Source organism: Oreochromis aureus, linkage group 18 (genome assembly GCF_013358895.1).
Source record: "Oreochromis aureus strain Israel breed Guangdong linkage group 18, ZZ_aureus, whole genome shotgun sequence".
Classification (NCBI taxonomy): Eukaryota; Metazoa; Chordata; class Actinopteri; order Cichliformes; family Cichlidae; genus Oreochromis; species Oreochromis aureus.
Window position 1 is genome coordinate 3,350,146 of NC_052959.1, and position 23,827 is coordinate 3,373,972.

At 40.3% G+C, this 23,827-nt stretch overlaps 2 protein-coding genes and 1 non-coding gene across 4 annotated transcripts; 2 read left to right on the top strand and 1 right to left on the bottom strand.

Moving 5' to 3' along the window:
* The first annotated feature begins 2,411 nt into the window (after positions 1–2,411).
* On the top strand, positions 2,412–2,483 carry trnaq-cug. Its single transcript has one exon. It is a non-coding gene; the product is annotated as a tRNA-Gln (tRNA).
* A 418-nt stretch (positions 2,484–2,901) lies between these two features.
* trnau1apb (tRNA selenocysteine 1 associated protein 1b) lies at positions 2,902–11,188 on the top strand. Of its 2 annotated transcripts, none has more exons than XM_031730843.2 (9): positions 2,902–3,229; positions 4,074–4,171; positions 4,858–4,957; positions 5,760–5,812; positions 7,107–7,235; positions 7,701–7,817; positions 9,208–9,511; positions 10,014–10,056; positions 10,157–11,188. In XM_031730843.2, the coding sequence occupies exons 1-9, from the start codon at positions 3,191–3,193 to the stop codon at positions 10,291–10,293; spliced, it is 1,020 nt and encodes a 339-aa protein (XP_031586703.1). In that variant the 5' UTR covers positions 2,902–3,190; the 3' UTR covers positions 10,294–11,188. The 2 variants fall into 2 exon arrangements, with proteins under 2 accessions (XP_031586703.1, XP_031586702.1); XM_031730842.2 differs by having other exon boundaries at positions 2,908–3,229; positions 10,011–10,056.
* A 7,274-nt stretch (positions 11,189–18,462) lies between these two features.
* On the bottom strand, positions 18,463–21,111 carry fitm1l (fat storage inducing transmembrane protein 1, like). The gene is made up of 2 exons (XM_031730833.2): positions 19,515–21,111; positions 18,463–19,380 (listed from the first exon to the last, which is right to left on the bottom strand). Exons 1-2 carry the CDS (start codon positions 19,691–19,693, stop codon positions 18,693–18,695), a joined length of 867 nt encoding a protein of 288 aa, XP_031586693.1. The 5' UTR covers positions 19,694–21,111; the 3' UTR covers positions 18,463–18,692.
* Between the last annotated feature and the right edge of the window lie 2,716 nt (positions 21,112–23,827).

Here is a 23,827-nt window from a genome sequence, read left to right on the forward strand (position 1 = left end):
AAATCTTTCTGTACTGTCTGTCTGATATTTCTATAGCCCCTGAAGCTGGACTGTTTCACTGTGAAATAATGCTACATTGTGAAAAAAATCCCAGCAAAATACAAAGTCAAGTCTGTGTCTTGAGTTTGTGAGTGACCTGTTCCTTTTAGCTTGACTTGGGACCTTTTGGGTTGTTCTTTTTGTTTGGATAGAGGTCAAAAGTTCAATGGTGGGATTGTTCTGTTACAGACTGATGGTACTGCAGCTGTTTGAAGGCTGTTAGATGTTGGGTTTGCTAAGTGTATATACAGTGTGACAAATTTCCATTGTACCTGATTTGAGTATGTTTGATCTGCACTAGACTGTCAATGAATGTTTCTATGCTAACACTGGTTGATATACCAAGGGTCATTCTTTGTAGGCAGTTTAAGAGGGATTAGAGAGACTTTTCAAGTACTTGGGTACTGTTTCTTTGTGTGTGTGTGTGTGTGTGTGTGTGTGTGTGTGTGTGTTTTTGTGAGTGCTGTACATGGCCTTACCTTGTGCTTTTGTCTGAGAACTGTTTTCTAAGCTGGTGGCTCCATAAGGAGCTGCAAGAAGTCTAAAGTCATTTTTACACATGAACACATGCGTGCTACATATAAGAAGGTACAACTGTGGAAAATATCCTGAGCTGATTTTCTTAGGTGAAGATTTTTTTTTTCTCCATACAGTTTGCAGTATTTTTTTTTTTTTTTTTTTTTTTTTTTTTTTAAATTTACTCAAGTGTTAAATCTTTTTTCCCTTCCCAAATGGAAAGTAAATTCCCAGATATCTTGGCCTTGACTGAATGTGAACCAGTTGTGATTATATATGTAGTTTGTTTGGAACCAGAAAACCCTGGAACTTCATGTGTGAAAATGTCTTCAAGTGATGCTATTTCCATTAGAATTTGTTGGTTCTACAAGACAAGTTTTGAATTAAATAAGAAAAATATGAAAAACTATTATTATTATTATGATAGAAGTGAGTTACAGACCTTTGTTGCCTTCTCCTCACACACTTGTAGGCAGCAGGTTTTCATTAGGAAAATCAATCTACAGTGAATCTGTAGGATAAAATTATTAGACATTAAACAGGGGTACCATGCTCATAGACACCTGTAACCTTTGCTTAAATGGTGTATTCAGTTCCTTAAGCCTTGAGCACAATGGAACCAATATGGGTGCTTTAGTAGTTGCAATGTCCTGCTCCTGTCGGACACTTTTAGAAACGATAATCAGTTGACCAAATGTTAACAAATTGTAATAGTAGCAGCCATGTAACTTTTGGAAATTTACCGGAGTCCTTACATTCTGATGTGACGTATTCAGCTGCAAGGCTTCAGATGAAATGCATGTAAACCAGTGTTCACACTTCCGACCAGGGGTGGGAATTTGAATACAATATAGACAGAGCCTACTCATCTTGAATTTGGTTTTTCTTTGTTTTTTGTTTTGTTTTATTTTATTCTGTGTGGTTATCTGCCTGCCTTTCTAACAAGAGTAGGTTCAATTTGCATTTGGTTCGGACAGGGGATTCACATTTTATTCAAAATAAAACTAATAACAAATGACTTATGATTGGAGTGGGGTAGCAATGAGTTGATAGCCACTTCAGTTTACTGGTTTTAAATACTGTGTCTTCTGACACCTGTTTAAATTGTTCTGGTTCCAGCCATACAGAGGTCAAATCAGTTGGGTGGTTAACCTGACCACTCACTCTGCCTCTAACCAGCACATAAGGGCAATAATAATAAACTGTTTCTTTGAATTTGGAGGCTGGGTGACATATTTATGCTAGTGTCGTCTGGGGCTTTTTACATGAAAGGGTAGTGGACAACTAAATCTGAAGCAATTAATGAAAGTTGATGTGCTATTTAAAGGCTATGAACTGAGGGTTACTGTCAGGTGTTTGATTATCGGGTTGTTGTACAGTTGCTCTGTGAGTGATTAATCATTCTTTTGCTGTGAATTCTCAATAAAGCATATGTGTGCATGAAGGAATGGGCTGCATAGTCTTTGATATTACTGTAGCAGGCACATGGTAGCACTGAAACGGTTCAAGCATGATATAAAAATAGCACTTTTGTAGAGTTTTAATAACATAAGAACTTCACACTAGAAAGCAAACATTATGAGATTTAGGATGTACAGCCAGTATTTTACCAGACATTTTTGGACCACTAGCATGGTACGAATCTTCTCTGCTTTAGAAGCCACCAGGAAAGGTCTTCTGCTCCAAATGCTTACACAATGGCTGAGAAATATAAGCAGGAGAATAGTCAAGTCTGCAAATGACCGTTACCATGTTTATAGCGTCACCGGATGGAGAGAGAGAGAGAGAGAAAGATATAGAAAAATATATAAATAGAAGAAAAAGTGTTTGAATATATCGGTGGTTTTAAGCGTGTTGGTTCCATGGTGTAATGGTTAGCACTCTGGACTCTGAATCCAGCGATCCGAGTTCAAATCTCGGTGGAACCTGGTTGTTTTTAAGCTGTATGTTAAGTTAACTTGGACGGATTTGCAACAAAGACAATTGTGGAAATAAAATATGAAATATTCCATCGAGTAAAGTGTGACAATATTTTTATGAGGACCAACTTTTGGTCTGCGCAATGCGTCCATATCACAGGTGTCCGACGCCTTGATATATTTATTTTCACCATGTAGACCTTGAAATGCTACCAAATGTTAATATAAATTAATCAAGGCACATGTATTTATGGGATTAGTAATTTGACTTATTTCCCAAGTCTGACTATTTCGACCTATGGTCTATGCGTCGCGAGCTACAATAATTTCGAGTGAGACCTTTAATTTGAAAAGACCGGTGTTCTGGGAATCCATCCTACCTGAACAAACATCCTACCCAACGTTTCTGCGCAGACGCGCCGCATGCGCACAACACCAACGCCGAATTAACTTCTTTTTCTCTCACCCATCCAGAATACTTCTTAAGGTTATGGTTAGGGTTAGTCGCAAGTCACGGTCAAATTATAACACGGGTAGGACGTTTTGTCAGAGTAGGATGGTTTCTCAGAACACCGGATCACACGTCTGCTGGCTAAGGCGGAAGTGGAACAACGAATGGATGTGTGCATTGTGACCGTGTAGATAACATTAATATTTAACAAAACATTTGCTTATTGTACCACGAATATATACTCCTACCATCTTATCCCGCATCCATGATGTTCAACAGACAGACGAGTCTCTGGATGGGTGATGTATGTTTGAAATCCATGTTTCTGTGTGTGATTTTAGCTTAGCTATGTGTGGCGATTGCTAGCTAGGTTGAGTTAGGTTAGCCCAGCTATTTGTAAAATGTTGGACTACACTGTGTTCCAGTGTACACAGTTTGAAAAGATTTGGTGTAACAGAATTCAATAACACCACATATTATCGATTAACGACGATACGTCATCAAACAACTCTAATGTCTACGTTATTGTCTGTGGCTAGGCTCCTCCTCGTATTGTAGCGAGCTTTAGCAAGTGATGAGAGCTAATCATTAAAGTTTAAATATAATGCCAACAAAGATTAACAGATTAAGCCGTAAAAAAGTGCCACACACAAAATTATTCTCTAAACTCAAAGTTGGTATAGGGTTAAGGAAAGGACTTTTTTTTTTTAGTTTGAAAAAAGAAAAAAACAACCTCGGTCTGGAGGCGCGCTGTGTCTGTGCTAAAGACACACAGGTGATCGATCAGTTTTATTGGTTGTGCATTGCGACTTTTGCTGTGGGTTTCGGCGACATCAAAATCCCAAATGTGTCGCTTTTTGTCAGTCATGTTAGTTAGTTGTGCATTTTCTCATGTGATTTCGAAACCGCTTAATTACATAGGAATGCTAAAAGTTAGCTTTAATTTCTGTTTGTTTGGTTACTTTTAGTAAATATTCTGTAGTAGCTTCTGTAGTAGAAACAAGTGTCAGTTAGAACAAAGAGCCATGCTTTGTAGCATTATACTGTATTACTGCGTAATAACATACAGTAAATCATAAGCGTGTATTGTATTATATTGCACAGAACCTAATGTGGTGCATATGATCTTTCTTTGTATTTTTGTGTAGCTCGACCCATATATGGATGAGAACTTCATCAAACAGGCCTTTAGTGCTATGGGAGAATCTCCATTTGGGGTCAAGATCATCACTCACAGGATAACAGGGTAGGATATATGCATCAGCCTAAATATATATGTATTAACTCTGCTAGACCCCTGAAGTTGTGCTGTGGTATCTGCACCAAGATGTTACCAACAGATCGTTTAAATGATGGAGGCCACACCTCACAACTTACAGAACTTAGACTTGTTTGTCCAGCACATCCCACAGATACTTGATTGGATTGAGATCTGGGGAATTTGGAAGCCAAGTGAACACCTCAAATTCATTGCTGTGTTCCTCAAACCATCCCTGAACCACTCTTGCTTTGTGTCAAGGCGCATTATCCTCCTGAAAGAGCCACACAGCCATCAGGAAAAAGAGTTACCATGAAAGGTTTCACGTGGTCTGAAGCACTCATTAGATAGGCGGCAAGTGTCAAAGAGACATCCACATGGATGGCAGGACCCAAGGTTTCCCAGCAGAACATTGCACAAAGCGTTTATCCACTGTCTCAAATTCTTAGCGTTGCCCATTTCTCCTGCTTGTACCACATCAACTTTGAGGACAAAATGTTCACTGGCTCCCTAATATATCACCCACCAACAGGTGCCATGATGAAAAGATAATGAGTGCTATTCACTTCATATGTCAGTGGTCATAATGTTATGCCTGATCTGTCTGCGTTTTTTTTCCCCCCTCTTTCTCGTTCAACGCTAAAAATAGCTAACGGTTCTGTTCTCTTGTGCAGCGGTTCAGCAGGATACTGTTTTGTGGAGCTGGCAGATGAAGCGAGTGTGGAGCGGTGTGTCCAGAGACTCAACGGGAAACTGGTTCCTGGATCAAACCCGGTCAGTTCTGTAGTGCAGCTGATATTTACCCACATATATTATTCGTCATTATTATTTCATCATAAATACAAAAATATTATTGACATGTAATACCGCCTTCCTTTTTCAGTAGAATTATCAAATAGTACTTAACTGTTGATCTGTGGATAGTGGAGCTCAACTAGTCTTGGTCCTGCTTTGTTAGGACAGAAACACAGAAGTGTTAGGTGCTTAGGAGTAAGTTTAACATTCCGTTGTTATTGTCTCTGTGAACACACCAGATTTTTGTTGCTCTTAGTGCTGTCACTGTGATGATTTCCCTGTCAGTTTAAACCAGTTTTATCAAGAAGCAAAACTAGTTAAACATCATGTTAAGTGCAGCTGTCTTGTACTAACTGCAGAGACGGCTGGTCCAGTTAAGTCTGGTGATGAGAGACAAAAAAGGCATCCCAGCTTTCAAATTTCAGTTCCAAGTGGTTTGGGAAGTTGTGAGCTTTAGCTGCTTGCTACTTGGTTTGAAATTCTTTTGGCCCCGTGGGCTGGCCAAGCTACTGGGCTCCCCTGTTCACTGGGCTGTATCTGCTGCTGAAGGTGGCTAAGAGGCTTGTACATGAATGTACTTTGTTTGAAGCTGGTGAATAGAGTCTCTGGTAGGAACTAACTGAGGAATGGGCTAAAGGCTGGTCTGGGTGGTGGAGGTATGTAAACCCAAATAACAACCATAGTAACTCCACTTTTTATTTCCAGCAATATCAGTGCTATACTACATGTCTTTGGTGTGTCTGCCTAGCTTAGTGTGTGTTTTTTCTCTTCCTTTGTGCAGCCCCGGAAGTTTAAGCTAAACTATGCCACCTATGGGAAACGGCCAGAAGCAGGGTAAGGCTTTATTTCCATTCAGTCTTTGTTTGCTACTTAACACCAAAATTTTGGAGGCAGTTTTCTGGAGAATTTAGTTCCTCCAGCTAACTTGTCTAGCTGGAGGAAGAGAGGGCACAGAAAAGAGGAACGAAGACGATGGACGGCAATCGGGACAAAAAATAAATGAGAACAGAGAGAAGATTGAAGTTAATGACATGCAGCAGTGGCATACAGGTCCATACATTTTTGGACAATAACAGTTTTCTATTGATTTATTTTGTTTTACCCTCAGCCATAAAAGGCTGGTGGGGTGTTGCCATCACCTTGCCAGTGTGGGTGGGCAGGCAACATGGGCCACCCAACCTGAGGACGAAGTACCGTAGGAGTTTCAAATTAAGGCCTCTGACCTTGACCTTGAGGTTAAAGGAAACCCCAGTAGCCGCATAGACACCAGTAGTTTTCCCTCACTGTCGTGTCCTTGTGTGACGGATTGTTTTCATCTTCATCTAAACTAAGTACTGAATGACTATTTTCATCCTCTCTCTCGGATTGCTCTGGTTCAAACTGGAAAGACTGAACAGAAGCCATTTCCAGTGCGTTGCTAACTGTGAACTCGATGCGGTGCAACCGTGTGATGTCACTACCCAGAGTGCATTGAGAAGTAAATAACAATGGCGGCCTACTGGTAAATCGGTTTTATATAAAATGTGCTTAAAAGGAAAACATTTGGCGTATTTTAATACCACATATATGTTATTGAAAGCACAGTGCATATTTTAGCGCAGACATGTGTTAATAGCCAGGGTTCCCTTTAAAAAATATGGTGAATGCAATAAGTCAAGAAGGAAGTCACCTAGGATTTTAAAGTTGATACTATAGGTCTATAGTAAAATGGCTGTAATTCACAACACTTCACTTGAACACCTTGAATTAAAGCTGAAAGCCTGCACGTCAATCACATTTTGACTGTTTAATTTAAAATCCACTGTGGTGGTGTGCAGAAAGAAACATGACAAAAAAAATTATTGTCCATAAACTTCTGGCCCTTATTGTATAAACAGTGAAAGGTGAGGGTGACATGCATCATGGGAGGGCACCCAGATTGTATTATAGGTAGGAAATGGGCAATTATATTTTGATGATCTAAAACTGAACAAATTTGTTCTGTAAATTGTCCAGCTTCCAATACACTTCCTGTTTAAATACAAAGGATAACTTGCATAAAAGTCCTTATTAAGTGGGATGTGGACTAAAGCAGTCAACATATCAGTATATCATACTGAGTAAGAATATTTGATCTTGCTTCTCTCAGGCCAGAGTTCTCAGTTTTCGTGGGCGACTTGGCTTCTGAGATAGATGACTTCCAGCTGCATCAAGTTTTTAAGAAGTACCCTTCATGCAAAGGAGCCAAAGTAGTCACCGACCAGTATGGATACTCAAGGTACATCAGCTCATTGAGGTGCACATGACAGCAGCAGCAGTGTTATCCTGTTTGACTGTGAATTTTGTATTTCTTAGTATGATGTATTGCCTTCTTGTATGAATGTTGTAAGAGTATACTGTAATATTTTTTTTCTGTTTTCTGTGCTATAATAATGATTTGGATAGCAGTGCTATGGACGTTGACCATCAGTGCATCTTCATCTATTTTCGGAAAAAAAAAAGGCTGAAGAAATGTTTTCTTGCCGTCTTAATGCTAAAACTATTGTTTTCCCCATATAGGCTAAGCAAGAGCAACTCACAATTCAAGTGATGCTACCTCATGTTAAAAGTAAAACAACAAGTTTCAGTTCTACCATAATAATACCCATTATATTCTGTTTCTCATTATAAGTGGCTATTAAATGCCAAGTATGGAGTGTGCGTTGGCGGTGCAAAGGAGGCGTAACTGTTCTCTGACTTGCAGAGGCTACGGCTTTGTCAAGTTTGGAGAGGAGAGCGAGCAGAAGAAGGCGATCGAGGAGTGCCAGGGTACGATGCTGGGAGGAAAGCCACTCAGGCTCAGTATTGCTGTAGCAAAGAGGTAAGACCCAGACAAGGATAAGAGAGAATAGAATAGAGAAAGTGCCAAAGAAAGTAGGACAGAGGAGTTTGGATTCACCTGAACTCAGTTTTATTTACTTGGCTCCAAATCACAACAAAAATCACCACAAGCAACTGTATATTGGTATTCTACAATGATGGAGAGGAAACCCCAACATTCATATGATGCCCTATGAGCAAGCACTTGGTGATAGTGGAAAGGGAAAAACCCCCTTTTTAACAGGAAGAAAGGAGGGAGGAGGGAGAACTCTGGCAGAACCAAGCTCAGGGAGGGCCGTCTGCTACAGTCAGTTAGACTGAGGGGACAGAGAAAAAAGCAGTGGGAGGTGGGATAAAAGACATTCTGTATAAGAGAGTCACAGTTTAATAATGACCAATTGTTAAATGCAGAGTGCTTTATAACCATAGAGAGGGAAAAGAGGTGAGTGACCAGAGCCTAGGATGATTGTAGCACAGGGTCAGTGCTGGTGAATGCTTCATTGAGGGCTAGCAGGACAAGAGAAAGAGAAACCTGGGGTTGTTCTTATTATCAGGTCTTATTTGATAGTCTTTTAGTAACCAGAAGACCGAACTAAAATGCACACTTTAAAATTCAATCTGCCTCAAAGTCAGCCTGACTGGAAAAATACAGTCATGTAAAATGAAAGTAGACCCTCTTTCAATTTCAAGGTTTAGGACATAATAACATAATAGCAAGTCTTAAAATGAGTAAATGCAACCTGAGATGACCAACAATATATTATACTCTCATAGTTTACAAAGAACTATGATAATAATCAAATAGATGTAGTTAAGTGTGACCACCTCTGTAAAAGCAGATGTTTTGGCAGTTTGCTGGTCTGGAGAGTTCATGTGTGTTTTAACACAAACCTAAGAAGGTCTTAGGGAAGCAGTTATTGTTGTGCATCAGTCTGGGAAAGGTTAGAAGGCCACTTCAAAACAATCTGAAGTCAATCATTCTCCAGTGACAAAGATTATTCACAAGTTTAAAATATTCAAGACATCTTCCCAGGAGGGGCCAGTCCCGACCTTCTGCATTTTGGCTCTGTTTTTGCTAATTGACATGATGCAGTATGCCATATGTTACTGGTTTGATGTAGTGTTTACCTAAACTTTAACACCTGCTAAGGACCAGGTTAGGTTTATTATATAGATATCCAAAAGCTTACTTAGGTGTACTTTTTACCATTACCGTATGACTGATTTATATTTGATTTGTCTGTAACAAAAGTATAGTCCGGTTTACTGTTTTAGCATATGTCTACACCTTTAAATCCATCCAGGCTCCTCTGAGACATGTTCATTCATGAAGATCTTCATTCAGATAACCTTCAAACAAACCAAAAATTGTTCCTTTTGTTGTTTTACAGCCAGAAGATGAGCAGCTACCACGGGGGCCAGGGCCAGAATTACCAGAGCAACTACAACCAGACTCAGTCTGGTTACTATGGTAGCCATAGTGGTGGAAGCCAGGGTTACTATTCTCAGTGGGGGGGCTACGACCAGTATGGTGGCTACAACAGTACCGGCTACAACAGCGGCTATGGCAGCGGCTACAACAGTGGCTACAACTACGGCTACGGAGCCTATGGATACCCACCACCAGGTCACATGATGCCACCACCTCCCATGGGGATGCCACCAATGTCCACAGACATGTCAGGAGCCGTAGAGGTAAGGGGATCACTTTCACACCAGTGCTTAAAGGAACACAAAGCTTAGCAAAATGACTTTAAGCGTGAGAAACTGCTAACCTTTGCTAAAGCAGAATCAGCTTCCTTCCAAAAGTTTAAGATTCTCATTTACATCATTTATCATGTTATATGGAGTGCTCGCAAGTAATTCATCCAAACACCAGCTGGCTTTACCCAGAATGGGCCAATTGAACTAAGCAGCTTCAGTGTAGACAGGACAAGTGACACTGCTGAGTTAGCTGACTACAAAGTGTACAGACGTGAAACTGTTGATCTCTCACTCCCAAGTGAAAATTCAGGGATGTGTCAGAGTCAGTTATAACATGTTCACTGTGTACACACAGTACAAGTAGCACAGCTGACACACTGTCCATGTTTATATTGTTTTAATTAGTGCCATGTATTACCACATTCAGGCAGTTTTCAGATTTATTTCCATGTTTGAGAAAGTTGTTCTAATCCCTGATGTCATTCTGCAGCAGAGCCATGTGGAGGCTGAAGACATAGATGAGGATAATGCAGAAGGTAAGGCTGAGTCACATAACATTAGGGAAAAAAATCTATCCAGAGAAATGTCGGAGACACTCACAGAGTGAGGATTTGCATTGTTGTTTCTTTTTTCTAGAACCCATTCCCGAGTGTGACGTCGACCTGTGGAACAAAGATTTCATGCAGCGCAGTGAGGAGCTCTACGATGCCATGATGAATTGTCACTGGGAGGCTCTGGACTCTGTTGACTCCCCCATCCCCTCATTCTCTTGATAATGTCTCCCACACCCCCTCCTGAAATGTTTCATTTAAAAAAAAAAGTTTTTTGTTTTTTATTCCCAGAATATTAACAACACACTGACATCTTCTAGAGGCCAGCTTTCATTTCCTGTGTCAGTTTTCACTAAGACTGATAATACGCACACGTTCCTCTTTAAACACCTAAAATATTCAGACTTGGCTGTAACATTTACCATGTTAACAACAAACAGCAGGTCAGTCATTGTTCAGTGAAGCTGCTCTGTAGTTTCTATCATCTGAGGTGCTGCAGCTGACCAGCGCTCAGAAGCTGTTGTACTGCAGACTGAGTGTCATGCACCACCACTGAATTATGCCACTGAGGAACAAACTGTAGTTATTTGATGATGGAATGACCAGCAGATGCACATTCAGCAACATTGAGATTGACATCTGCAAACAAAAATGAAAAACCATGCCTTTATTGTCTTTTGTCATGTACTTCCTGTGAGTCCAGGATGGTCGTTAGAATTGCTTTGTACATACACAACATCGATCTTTCTCATCTTTTTTTTTTTTTTTTTTTTTTTTTTTAAATGAAGGAATTCCTGTCTTTTTAAAAAATTTCTGATAGATTATTGAACTCATTTAGGAAGAGTTGAAAACTGAGTTAACACCCTACAGAAAAACACATCAATCAGAAACGTTATCTGTTTTTCAAACAAGAAGCTCACAATCTTTCTGTGTGCTAGATGAACGAGACAAACTCCCAACATGTTCGAGGTGCTGTGAAAACTGTGTAAGGACTTTAACGGCTGATTTGATGTCAGACTTCGAGGCAGCATTTATTTTCTGCTCTTTGATGGCTGAAGTTTTGTATATATTTTCTTTCTGGAGATGTTTTATCAATAAAATGAATTAAGGTGGAAAATGTCTCTTGAGAGTTTGTCTTTACAGCCAATGCTGGAAGGAATGTATTAAAATATACATCATTATTAAAAATGCTGTTATAAGTTAAGAAGACATTCAGTTGCCTTCTTAAACGATTTATTGTATACAAAAGATGGGCGTAGGAACATCGATATTACCCACTGGCTTTAAGTCTTAATGTTAGCAATATGGCTACTGTAGTGTTGGTAACCGTATTTGGACTAGAGGGTGGTGTGATAAGTTATCAATAAATAGTAGTTTACTGGGTTGCTACATCTATGAACTGTATAGGTGCATTTTGTGAATTTTTTTTTCTTGAAAAGCATAATATAAATAAATCTTAGATATGTCAGGACACCTGTGAGTCACACAAACCAAGGTGGGCCTGTTAGGAAAAAAAAGTACCCTCTGTACAAGGAAGGAAACTTAACTAGAGGAGTATAGGAGTTGGCTCCAGAGGTTGCCATTTGTTTTGGATCCACAGTCGCAACCCTAAATTGCCCTAATCTCTCTCTTCTGTTCTGTCTTGTTTTTTGACCCAGTATTAACCATTTTTGAAGGGTTAAATGCGAAATTATCAGCGAGCAAGTGTAAGAGTAAAAATTTTACACACCTCTAACAATGAATAGGGGTGAATCCTAAGCCTTAGTATAATTTAAACAGATACGTATGTACATATACATAAACCTACAAAGAGCAGTAGACATCAGAGCAGGTGATTACAGCCTGTACACAAAGAAAACCTACTGGTGCTCTGAATAAAAATTGTGACTTCTTTCTCCACCCTGCACCACTATGCAGAGTGGAGGAGTTTATTTGGGCCGGCCTGTTAGAGCAGAGTGAAGCAGAAACCGTTTACACCCTATGGGCCAAGGCCTGATCACCAGATTCTTTCCCCGGAGCTCTCTCCCAAGGCCTAGGGAGCCCCGTAACCCTATTCCAGACAATGCTTTGTGCCTTCGTTTTTTGTTCACCTGCCTGATTCCTTTGGCTTTGGTTATACTGAGCTTTGACTTTAAATTGCCTCAGGTAAGCTTGTTTTGACCTCCAACAGTCTGAATGTTGCATTTAAGCCTTCATACCAAGTCATTTTGACAGTTCTTTCCCCTTTTCACTCCCTGAAGACTATTAAATATGTTTTAGACAGTGTTGGAGAGTAACGGAATACATGTACCGGCGTTACGTATTTAAAACACAAAATATGAGTAACTGTATTCCGTTACAGTTACCGTTTAAAAAGGTGGTATTCAGAATACAGTTACTGTATGAAATAAAGGGATTACACGGCGGTTTTTTCCTGTTTCATATGTTGCCAGGATTTATACATCGGGGAAACCAAACAACCTCTAGCGAAGCGGATGGCACAACACAGAAGAGCAACCTCATCAGGCCAGGACTCTGCAGTCTATTTACACCTACAGGCCAGTGGACACTCTTTCAACGATGAGGATGTACACATCCTGGACAGGGAAGAACGCTGGTTTGAGCGCGGAGTCAAGGAGGCCATTTACGTGAAAAGGAAAGACCATCTCTGAATCGAGGAGGGGCCTAAGGGTACATCTTTCGCCATCTTACAATGCTGTGATTGCAGCCATTCCCCAACTCTCTGTGAATGGTACTCATGGCCATTGATCAGTGTTCTTTGATCAGTGGGTTTTGGTCAGTGATTGTTGATCAATGGTCATGGGAATTTGCATAATTATGATGAAGGAACTGACCTCACAGCCCATTGTTCCTTCAGTGGGCTGGTTTCAGTCATTATGCAAATGTACTGTTTATAAGGTTTGGGGAAACCTGCAGTCAGCTGAGACTGAAGAAGTCACTTGGATGAGTGACGAAACGTTTCTCCCACAAAACGCTACGTCCAGATGAACAGATTCAACTTTTGGAGGTTTCATATGTTAGGCTGTCCCCTCTCTATTTCTGGTCATTCCCGGTGGAAACCCAAAGAAAACACGCATTAAGAGGCTCTAATACCTGTGTCCAGTGTTGGGACTAACGCGTTATTAAGTAACGCGTTACAGTAACTACGTTATTATTGTGGTAACGAGCACGGTAACTAGTTATTATGCCAAAACCAGGAACGCGTTACTCGTTACTGGGATTTAGATAGGCTCGTTACTCGTTACTTCGTGTGGTGGATATCGCGGAGCTTCCACAGATTCAATAACATTAGCAAGTGGTGGAGGCCAGCAGGTGGATGAAGGAAAAGGGAGGCAAGAGGAGAGACCCGAAGCGGCCGCCGGTCCGCGTGTCAGGTGAACTGAACTTCAGGTAAGAAGTTATGACCTGCAGTCTATCTGAGTCAGATATAAACCAAGTTTAGGTGGAGTTTATTTTCGGTATGCTGACATTTTCGTACTGCGTGCTAGCTAGCATGACGGAGTTTCTGCTGGGTGGGTGCTATGTTACTGATGTTGAACTTTATTTTGTTCATACGGTTAATTATTAGAGTTGCCAACCGTCCCGCAAAAAACAGAATCGTCTGGTATTCAGAGAAAATATTACGCGTTTCGTACTGAGGTGAAAAGGAACACAGTTTGTCCCGGACTTCAGCTACAATGAAAAAGACACAAAGCTGAAGCTGCACAGCTGCCTCTTCTTCTCTCATTCTCTCCTCTCCTGTTTCTACTTCAATCACGAAACTGATCAATGATCAGCTGATCGGCTTTTCTCTCTTGTTTGTTTATCGCCCACTTTGCGCCAGAAAGAGGAAACCAGCGGATGTCACGTTAAACAACAGCAGCACGTTTAAGCTTGATCAGCTGTTGTTATAATTTATTTAATATTAATTTCTAGTATCAGCTGATGTTTGCTGGAGCCACAGCTGTAAAGCTGCTGGTCATGATATCGGTTTGGTTATCTGGTGAGAGGAAACATGCAGATGAAACCAGGAGATGTCCTTACTGAATCATCAGAGCTGAACAGGTGATGGAGAAACAGGTTTACCTTTTAGGTGACATGAATGAGTTGAAGGAAGTTATGAGCTGTTTCTGAGAGACAAATAACACCAGGATGCTTTTCTCACGTAGCTGACAGCTGGTAACTGTGCAGGGGCGGGTCTAGCAAAGTGTTGCCAGGGGCCAGGTAGGGCATTAACAGGAAAGGGGGCACAAGGAAATACTTTTCTTTATTATTCTCATTTAAAATGTCTCGCTTTTAAAAAATAATTATCTGAGTCTTACAACAAACAATTGATAGATTGATACATATATACCATCAGAACAGTGTACATCACTGTCACAACAGTGTTTGTTTTCATTCAAAGGCTTTATGATTTTTCCTATAATGGCGGGCCGGTCTCTAGTCAAAATGCCCGGGACGATTGTTTTGTCCCAGTCCAGCTCTGTATGCAGCTCATCTGCAGTCTGGTGTTACCTACATCTTCCTATTCAGAAGGCAGAATTTCCGAGTTCTGAGTACAATCAAAAGCACCACGACTGCAGTTTTTGTGTTGGATGTAAAAAGCAGGCTAGAATCATGGCGGCGGTCAACGACGGTCCAGGCGTGGGATTTCTCTCGTGGAAATGTGCACATTATTTTTTCCTTTCTGCTGGTAGGTGGCACAGTGCACTTGTGGCAAGTAAGCAAGCTAGAAGACTGACAGTCTGGCTGGGTATCCAGTTACAGAAGCAACACATTAACAAGAGAATTCTGAGTAAAACCAAAGTTACTTTCCCTAGTAACTAGTTACTCTGAAAGTAACGAGTAACTTGAAGTAACTGAGTTACTTTTTTAGAGAAGTAACTAGTAATGTAACTAAGTTACTAATTTAAAGTAACTTACCCAACACAGGCTGTGTCTCAATCTCGCGGCCCCTGTCACCTCTCTACCTGCGGCCCGCATAATGACATGAAGACATATTTTTAAAAATTACTGTTCAAAAGATTATTTAATATGAGGGCAATAGGCAGAGTGTGACAGGCATAGCCCTAAAGAATGTAGCCTCATGGGCAGTGTAGCCCAGTTGTAAGTAAGCTATAAAGACTCGACTGTACACTATGTTCGTGTTTTCCTCCGAAACAATAAGCTTCGTTGGAGCAGCCTTTCAACGCCTCTCTCTGTCTCTCGCAAGCAAAGTTGACTCAGACAACAAAGTAAAGCTAGTTTTCGGCTACGAGCCCGACACGGAACCCGACGTATTAGCCAGAGGTCCCTTTAATACCATTCGGAGCCACGGACCTGTTTTATATACGCCCGGAATAGTTTTCTATAGGAGATCGCTGCAAAAAGTGCAGCCTTACCTAATGTCCACCCTACTGTTACTCATTTTATATTAAGATTTAAAAATCTAGTTGGTATTGGTATGGCGAGTAACTTTCAGTAAGAGTAATAATCACACAGTAATAGTACATTCATGTAGTTGTAAAAAGCCTAACAATATATTAAGTAATCCAAAGTATTCAGAATACGTTACTCCTATTGAGTAACGTAACGGTTACAAACGTACGTTACAAAATACATTTTGGGGCATGTATTCTGTAATCTGTAGTGGAATACATTTTAAAAGTAACCTTCCCATCACTGATTTAAGATAAAGTGATCATGCATTAGCATAAGTTAAAATCAAATAGAAGTTATATCTATTAAATGAGCACAAGATTAAAAAAACCCCCAAAAAACAGTCAACAGGAGAAAAAAAGTCATGGAATTCGGAACTATGAACTATGAACTATGAACTCTCACTAACACCCAGATGTTCTTCTAGACTTTCTTCCAGTGAAAAAAATTCCCTGTAAAAATGGCTTGGTTTAAAGTTTGCTTGGTCATCTGGTCAGATTTACTGCTACTGTTCATGTTCATACTATCCTACTTGTTAAAAAAAAACAAAAAACTTTGTATTTGTATTGTTTATATTCAAAGGTTATCTGTGATTTTATCATTTTGAATCACATATTGTATCTGTATATGATGTATTTTGATAAAATATTTATTTTTATACTGTGAAATGTCCTGAAAAACAAAATATACAAAACAGTATATATGACATCAAGGACCCATGGCACACAGCTTTGCAGGTACTTTATCTTTGTTTATGATATTGCCACGTCTCAGGTTGGGCTGCTATACAGCTGCTTCTCTCCAATGCAGTACACACAGCTCTCAGGTCCCAGCATCCTACTCAACAACAACTCAATGATTATATGATGGATCAGCTGTGTGGGTCAGCCTTCCACTGACACCACACACACCAAGTGGTACCCCTCTGGTGAAAATGATCTGATCTACAGGCACTGCTGATGTTGCTGAGCCTGGAGCAAATTCTGTTATGACAACCTTCCCAATGTGTGCAGCTTTGCTCTCAAGTCCAAATTTATTGAATTTCATTTTTAGCTGGGCTCGGACCTTCCTCCTAGTGTTTTTTTAGTTATGTCCAACACCCACCGCGGCGTTCTGCTGAACAGTAACTTAAAAGGAGAAAAGCTCGTGGAGGCCTGGGGCCAGCACCTCCACTGGCTGTGCCGGTCGCTGGTGCATCATCCTCCCCACAGGACTGTTTTTTGCACTGTGATGTAAAGGACCCACAGCACACAGCTTTGCAGACATTTGAATGTTAATTTATGATATTTTCACGTCTCAGGTTGGGCTGGTTCTCTCTCTCAGGTCCATCTCTCTGTGAGCCTGGTTTTTTAACTTTAAACCCCAAACTAGCCCCTATACAGACTTGGTCAGCAGTCTGACAAAGGGTGGGGACAAGAACAAGAAGAACTGGAGCAAATGGTACTACTGTACCATGCACTAATTTTGTGTTCATCAAATGTTTCATGAACATTCAGGGTAGTTATGTGCAGGATAAAGAGGTTAGCTTGCATTAATCTGGTGAATTTACAGTAAAACACTGTGTTAGCCTGATACTCAGTGGCTGCAGTGGTCAGTGTTAGGTTACATATAGTGTAGAAGATGGATTTGCATTTAAGCTGATGATGCTTAGATTCATTCACTTGATGAATTTATCCAACTGTCTAGTACAAAGGCAACAACCAGTATACTGTTAGTGTAAGAAATGAAACTCCACCGAGATGGCTGTGAAACACATGTTGAAGTCAGTTGTGTAAATCCACAAAGAGCAGCAGGTCAGCTGATCACAATTTGTCCACTAAGAAAAGCAGGTCATTATTTGATCACAATTTGTCCACTAAGAAAATCTACTCGTAAAAGCATGAACCGATACATTCGGATGGGAATTTGGGAGTAGAAATTCCCATGGACTTGTGAGGTGTTCACAGTTATGTGATGTAACTGTAGCATATTTCCCTGAAGGGAGTTAAAATATTGTTCAGAGTTGAGCAATGGAGGAGGAGAAGAGAACGGCAGTACAATAGATCTTAGTGTTGTGTGACTAGCTAACACTGCCAAATCTCACTTTACATTCTTAAAAATTGTTTTCAAGGCCCGTGGTATCTGTTGCACTTTACATTCTTGAGGCTAAAGGCTTTTGTCGGAGAGCTGGACAGTGGCGGGCTGGACAGTGGCAGCTAGCAGAGACAGCATCGGGTCCGCAGGGAGTGGATTTAGTGTGGGACGCGACCTAAACAACAGATTCAAGCCCATGTGGAATATTGTATTCAGTTTAGAACGTGTTTTTAGATTTGACAAAAGGTGATAATATGTGTATTCTCAGTGTATTTCATTTGGTACTGGAATATCATTTGAGTTTAAAAAGGGATTTAATATTTGTTATATTAATATAGCGGCTGATCCAGTTATCTGTGCATCAGAAAATGGTTAGTTTGAAAAAATTGTCCATTAAAAGGAGCTAGCATTTTTTCACTTTCTTACTTTAGTGAGTACATTTCAGAGCCTGTACATTCTTAAAAATTTTTTTACTTTTTCTCTTGTACAGATTGAGTAAAGAATTTTAATCACTACTTCAGATTTAATATTATTTACTGGATCCAGTTATCTGTTTTTTAATGTCCTTCAAGGAACTATTGTCACTTTCTTACGGTTACATTGTAACCTTTGTTCTCTGAGTGAGAGACTATCTCTCCACTTCATTACATATTCCATACGTACGGGGTATGACGCCACGGCCAATGGGGGTCATACCCTGTACATATGGAATATGTAACAGAGTGCAGAGATAGTCTCGCTATGATAAAGAACTGCACTTCTGCTTTAGAACAGAATGTCTATATTTTGCCACCTCTGGCTACAAGTGACAGGACTGTAGCTTTTGGCACTTCTTCATTGCCTTGAAGTCCACAGCAAAAAATCTGGACAAATCAGAAAGTGAGAAAACTCAACCAAATTAATGTCTCTGTAAATCTGCTTTTGTGTTCTCCATTTGTCTTTCCAGTGCTGGACTGATTTGGCTGTCACACAATTCTAGCTTTCAAAGGAAAGAGCAGATGTGAATCATCGGTTGTACGTAACAGAAAAGGTAAATAAACATATTTGACATGAAAGAATTAAGAGGTCTGATAACCCACCTTGTACATCTGTTTGTTTGGAATTCAATTTATTTTACAGTTAGTTCTCAAATGTTAGGGGTTTTTTTTAAGTTAATTGCAGTGATCGTGATTCGGTTGTTTCAGTTGTGCATCCTCCACGTCATTACCGATAGCCTTTATGTTAAGTAGTCCTAGGCCAGGCCTCCCGGGGCAGTACCAGCTGGGCCCCAGGCGGTACCAGCCCTGATATAGTCCTCTCCAGCTGAGACAGCCAAGAGCACCCCCCAGCAGCTGGGTGGGGAACTGAGGAAAGTAAGCTAAGAGACAGAGCAGCAAGAAGATCCAGAGCCAGAGCAGGAGAACACAGAACAGAAAGAGGATTCTCAGTGGGGCATCTGAGATTCCCCCAAGGCTCAAATAAGGTCCAAACACAGCTGTTTCCTCTACCAGCAGCAGGCAGCAAAGGCAGAGAAGGAAAATGTCTTCAGAAACCTCATATCCCCTCCACAGCATTCCAGCTTTCAGGCACTCAGACTTGCTCTCCCCCTCTCGCAGCACCAGCAGAGTCTGGCCATTTGTGACCACTGTTCCAGCTTCTAAAGGTTCATAGCAGCTTCCTGTGGCATTCTCCAGGAGGTCCAAGAGTTTGCAAAAACTTAGCCATAGTCCACCAGCCACCGCAAGCCGTGAGAGGTGGCGGATGGAGAGAGACAGGGAACGACGGATGGAAAAGGAGAGGAGGAAAACAAAAGAGCCAACAAAGATGCAGGTCCAACCCCAACCAGAGTGCAAGAACATCCTGGCAAAAGGAGAACAGAGATGAGACCAGAGGAGACAGGATGTGATGGAAGAAGAAATTATATCGATTGAATATGAAATATTAAATATCAGTGGAACAAAGTTGACAGGAAGTGTAACAGGAAGCAGTCTCACCTGTAGAGGAAGTGATTCTTCTTGGCAAAGATGCTGTGATGAGACACCCAAAGACTCAGCATGGGACCGAACATCACCAGCGCTGACAACAACAGGTGGAAGTGCCGCCGGAACAAAGTGGTACCCATAAACCTGGCTGCCAGGTCTGTCAGGACTACGAGGATTGTGTTGAGGAACATTTGGACCAAAACACTGACCGAATTTCAAATAATATACAAAAGCCACCTGCTGCTCGCTCTGAATGCAGCAGTGTGTTTGTGCAGATTATCCACCTCAGACCCTACAGTGTTCACTGTTTCATGTGATGACTCTGTAATCCTCTACAGAATGCATGTAACGCTAACCACACATTACATTTGCAGAAGAAGAAGAAACAAGAAGAATTCACCATCTCATGTAGTCCAGAAGATAGTAGCAGTGACCAGACAAATGCAAATGCACAATAAAGTCTACTTGCAATCACTGAATTTGGGAAAACAAACTGCAGTTTTCAAAGATTAGATCCATTGGAGCACTGATGATTAATGATGATTGATCCTCCAGTCCACTGTTGCTCAGGGGTGTGATAAAAATCCACTGATGTTAGCTGCTGTGATGTTAGTATTTACTTCTAGGGGTATGAATGAATTGACAACTGGCTTTTAACGTTCCACAGACTCCAAATAAGTCCTCCCCATGAACTCCAGCCCTAAAATTCCTCAGTCAAGCAGGCACTTCTACTGAGTCAGAGCAGTTTGCTGGTCTCCATTCGCAGCTTTAGTTCAGAGCTGAGTGAGCTTCTGTTGAAGAAGGTCTCTCCTTCCGACTGTGAGACTGTGCGTTTGTCACTGGTCACGCATGCATTGATTCTTCAAAAATGCAGTGTTAACCCGGCTGTGACACTCAGAGACATCTCATAGTTGTAGCTCCAGAATACTCTTCTGCTATCTTCAGTGTAACAGTAGCTTCTCCCTCAGTGCTCTTGTCATTCACAACCACCCAATACGTACATAGTGTGCTCTTACCCGGTCATATGTATCCTGGGCCTTGAAGGTATCACATTGCTCATATTGGAGTAGCTGAAGGTTGAACGACTGACATGAATTCCTTGACAGTAAAATGGATATCATAGGGTTTCAGATTATTCACATTAATGCAAAGCAAAGTTAAAGGGTGAGAGTAAACTGAGCAATGCTGACTTGAGCAGCGTCATGAATCAGAAATGACATCAATTAAATTAAATGTGTCACATTATGTGTGTGTTTGTATGTGTCCTGGTGTATTAATAGCTATAACCTTTGTACTGTATCTGAGCTGAGGCTCAGCTGCTGTAGAAGTCTGTCTCTGTCAATCACTTGCTGTCCTTTCTTGCTCTCCGCAGTCTGCTATCACTCTGTTTAATTTAGTTTCTTTAATTGAGCCAAATTGACTAAGGCACTTCTGTCCTCTCGGCACCCAGTCACTTAAAGTCCACAGAGGTCTCTCTGTAACAATTTCTGTTATACACAGTGATCCTTCAACTCTTAGTGGCTCTTACACCATACCAATAAATGGCATTATTGTTATTATTATTACGTGAAGGGTTGTACTGTTGTGCTGTTTTAGCATTCTCTAAATAATTCCAGTTTTTCTTATTTTTTCTTATAATTTCATCTGCATTGGTTGTTATTAAGTCTTTGTTTTTGTTTACTTTTTAAATATATAGCTGTTTTGCTTTTTAGTCATATTAATTTTCAGTTATATTCATGCTACATATCAACTGTATGTCATTCTGTAAACTTCACTTTCATTTTAAGCAGCACTAGATCTTTCCTGCTTAGCAGGTTCAGTGTTGTTGCATTAATCACTTACAGTCAATAGCTTTGTCTTCAGTGTAGACTTCATAGAAAATTAGTTCTGAGAAATTCAATATTTTGGGAAATACATTACATAATTACATAACTGTAACCAGCATCTTATGAGCAGGCTTTGTTGATGAAATCCATGATATGAAAGGGTCTGAATCACACTTTTTGATACCTGACCTCAAGTATGAAAGACTAAGTTTAGTGTGCTGAGTAAGTTACAAAACGTGTTTGTGTTTTAGGAGGAGTATCATTACAGGCCACAGTATTCCCCCTCTGTCTTTTTATGTCACTGTAACTCTTTGAGCATGTTCTTTTTTTAAGCCCTTGTTCAAGATTGGTGCCTTCTGTCAGTCCTGCCCCCTGTACTGAACCAATGGTCCAGTGCAATCCTCCGATGAAGCTGGACAACCTATGTCAAGACAACACTTAATGCATCATTAAGATTAGTTTGCTAGAAGCAATGAATAGTGGATAAGCTACAGTGAATGGATAAACAATTAAAATAGAAAGCTTCAACTATATATAAAACTATAGTTTTATAGTTTTTGTAAGCATAACAAAATTATGAGAACTCAATCAGCCACTGAAATATGTTCAGTATTTTTATTTACTCTCATTGTATTACCTAAACTAATGTCTCTATTAGTGTGTGTGCTTCTGTGTTATACGTTGTCACACTGTAACACCGTCTGCAAATTCTTTTGTTACAGCAGTTGAAATCATGATGAAATAAGGTTCGTCTTCCTTTAACTTATTATTTGACCATTCATCTGCATTGTTACTTCTATCCCGAGCAGCTCCACCATAGTGAGATGAAGAAGAGTTTGAGATTCTTTTTTCCACATGATTGCAAACAACAACGTTTGTAAGACAGGTAATTCAGAGAGGTCGATTAAGTGGTGCAGTCTGTATCGCAACAGCACTCCCAAGAGCAATACAGAGACCCTCTGTGCTTGGATTTCATTATTGTAGTGCTGCTGACATCTACAGGAAAAGCTTTTTTTACTTGAAAGAATCCCCCACCCCACCCGCCTTAATAAAAAATGTGGATTATTGAGAGTCAATGAGAACCATTATCTTATTGTTAGAGCTACCTTTTTTTTATATATTCAGTTTGGAGAACTGGAGTTTTGACTGAAAAGCGATCTGTTGAAGGCTATTTGTATTTGAATACGCATTATTGGACAATGAACATTAGCCTAAAATTAAATATGGAGAAATGCTGTTTTGAGACTGTCATGGTCCATCTATTTATACAGAGCCAAATCACAACAACAGTCGCCTCAAGGCGCTTGATATTGTAAGGTAGACCCTACAATAATACATACATGTTTTTTATGTCCTTGTTTAAACATGTGCTGTGGTGTGGTCTCACTTTGCTTGTGACTTCTTCATGTTTAGAAATATAATAGATTAAAAAAAAAAAACACATTATATGTAATAATTCAAAGCACAATCTTATAATAGGTTGGGAGCATGCTTGTGCTATGAAGTCCCTGCCTCCACATGCTCATGTGATGTGATGTAACTGTAGTGGACAGGTACATTTATATATAATATATCAGAACTTATATGTATAGAGTTAAAATATTTTTGACTGGAGGGGGTGACGGGAACAATGGAGGAGGAGAAGAGAACGGCAAAACACTGCCACTCTGTGGATCAGCTGAGACATAACAGTTTACTGCAACAGGTGTAATAGTCACAATAACTTTCATGCAACAAGTAATGGACAGTATGGACCCTAAACATAACCTGAACTCAAACAAGCCTTTACCAGTCTGGTGATTTTCATTAAGTAAACTTCGTTTGTGCCCCCAAAGGAAGATGGATCCCTAAAATATGACTATAAATGTCTGTATGACACACACACACACACACACACACACATAACACACACACACACACACACCCTAAACACCTGAACACACCAGTCTGGTGATCATTAAGTAAACTTCGTTTGTGCCCCAAAGGAAGATGGACCAGTCAGACACATAGTAAGTCAATGGTCAGACCATTATCAATGGTCACATTATCCCTTTTCACCCTCAATACTTGTAGTTGCTTTTCAAAATCTGGTGATATCATTGAGACAATGAGTCATGCTCCTGTTTACCAGGATGCCATTGCTGCGATCCTCTGGTGTGACAATCCTGTGTTCAGCTGTAGCAGACCACAGAGTCGACAACACAAAGTAATGGAGGCATCATATAGGTACAACTGTAGAGCAGATAAAAGCGTGAGGGATTTAAAGATACCTAACTCAAAATTTCGAGTTATGGATATCAAAAAAAACTTTGTTCAGTGGCGGAAACACGTTTCAGTACCCCTCTGATGCTAACAGTCACTTCTAAAAAGGAGACAGAATTGAACATGATTTATTGATATACAGAATTCAGTTATAGGAGTTAGAGCAGGACCCAGTGGAGTCTAGATGCTGGTGGTGGAGATGAAGATGGAGGCTTGGATGGAGCCTGAGTAACAAGT

Coding starts and splice junctions, on each gene's coding strand:
- trnau1apb (XM_031730842.2), top strand. CDS start 3,191: ATGATGTTCAACAGACAGACGAGTCTCTGGATGGGTGAT. Junction 4,958..5,759: donor TGGTTCCTGGATCAAACCCG/GTCAGTTCTGTA, acceptor TCCTTTGTGCAG/CCCCGGAAGTTTAAGCTAAA. Junction 10,057..10,156: donor AGATGAGGATAATGCAGAAG/GTAAGGCTGAGT, acceptor TCTTTTTTCTAG/AACCCATTCCCGAGTGTGAC.
- fitm1l (XM_031730833.2), bottom strand. CDS start 19,693: ATGTTCCTCAACACAATCCTCGTAGTCCTGACAGACCTGGCAGCCAGG. Junction 19,381..19,514: donor AAGAATCACTTCCTCTACAG/GTGAGACTGCTT, acceptor TCCTTTTGCCAG/GATGTTCTTGCACTCTGGTT.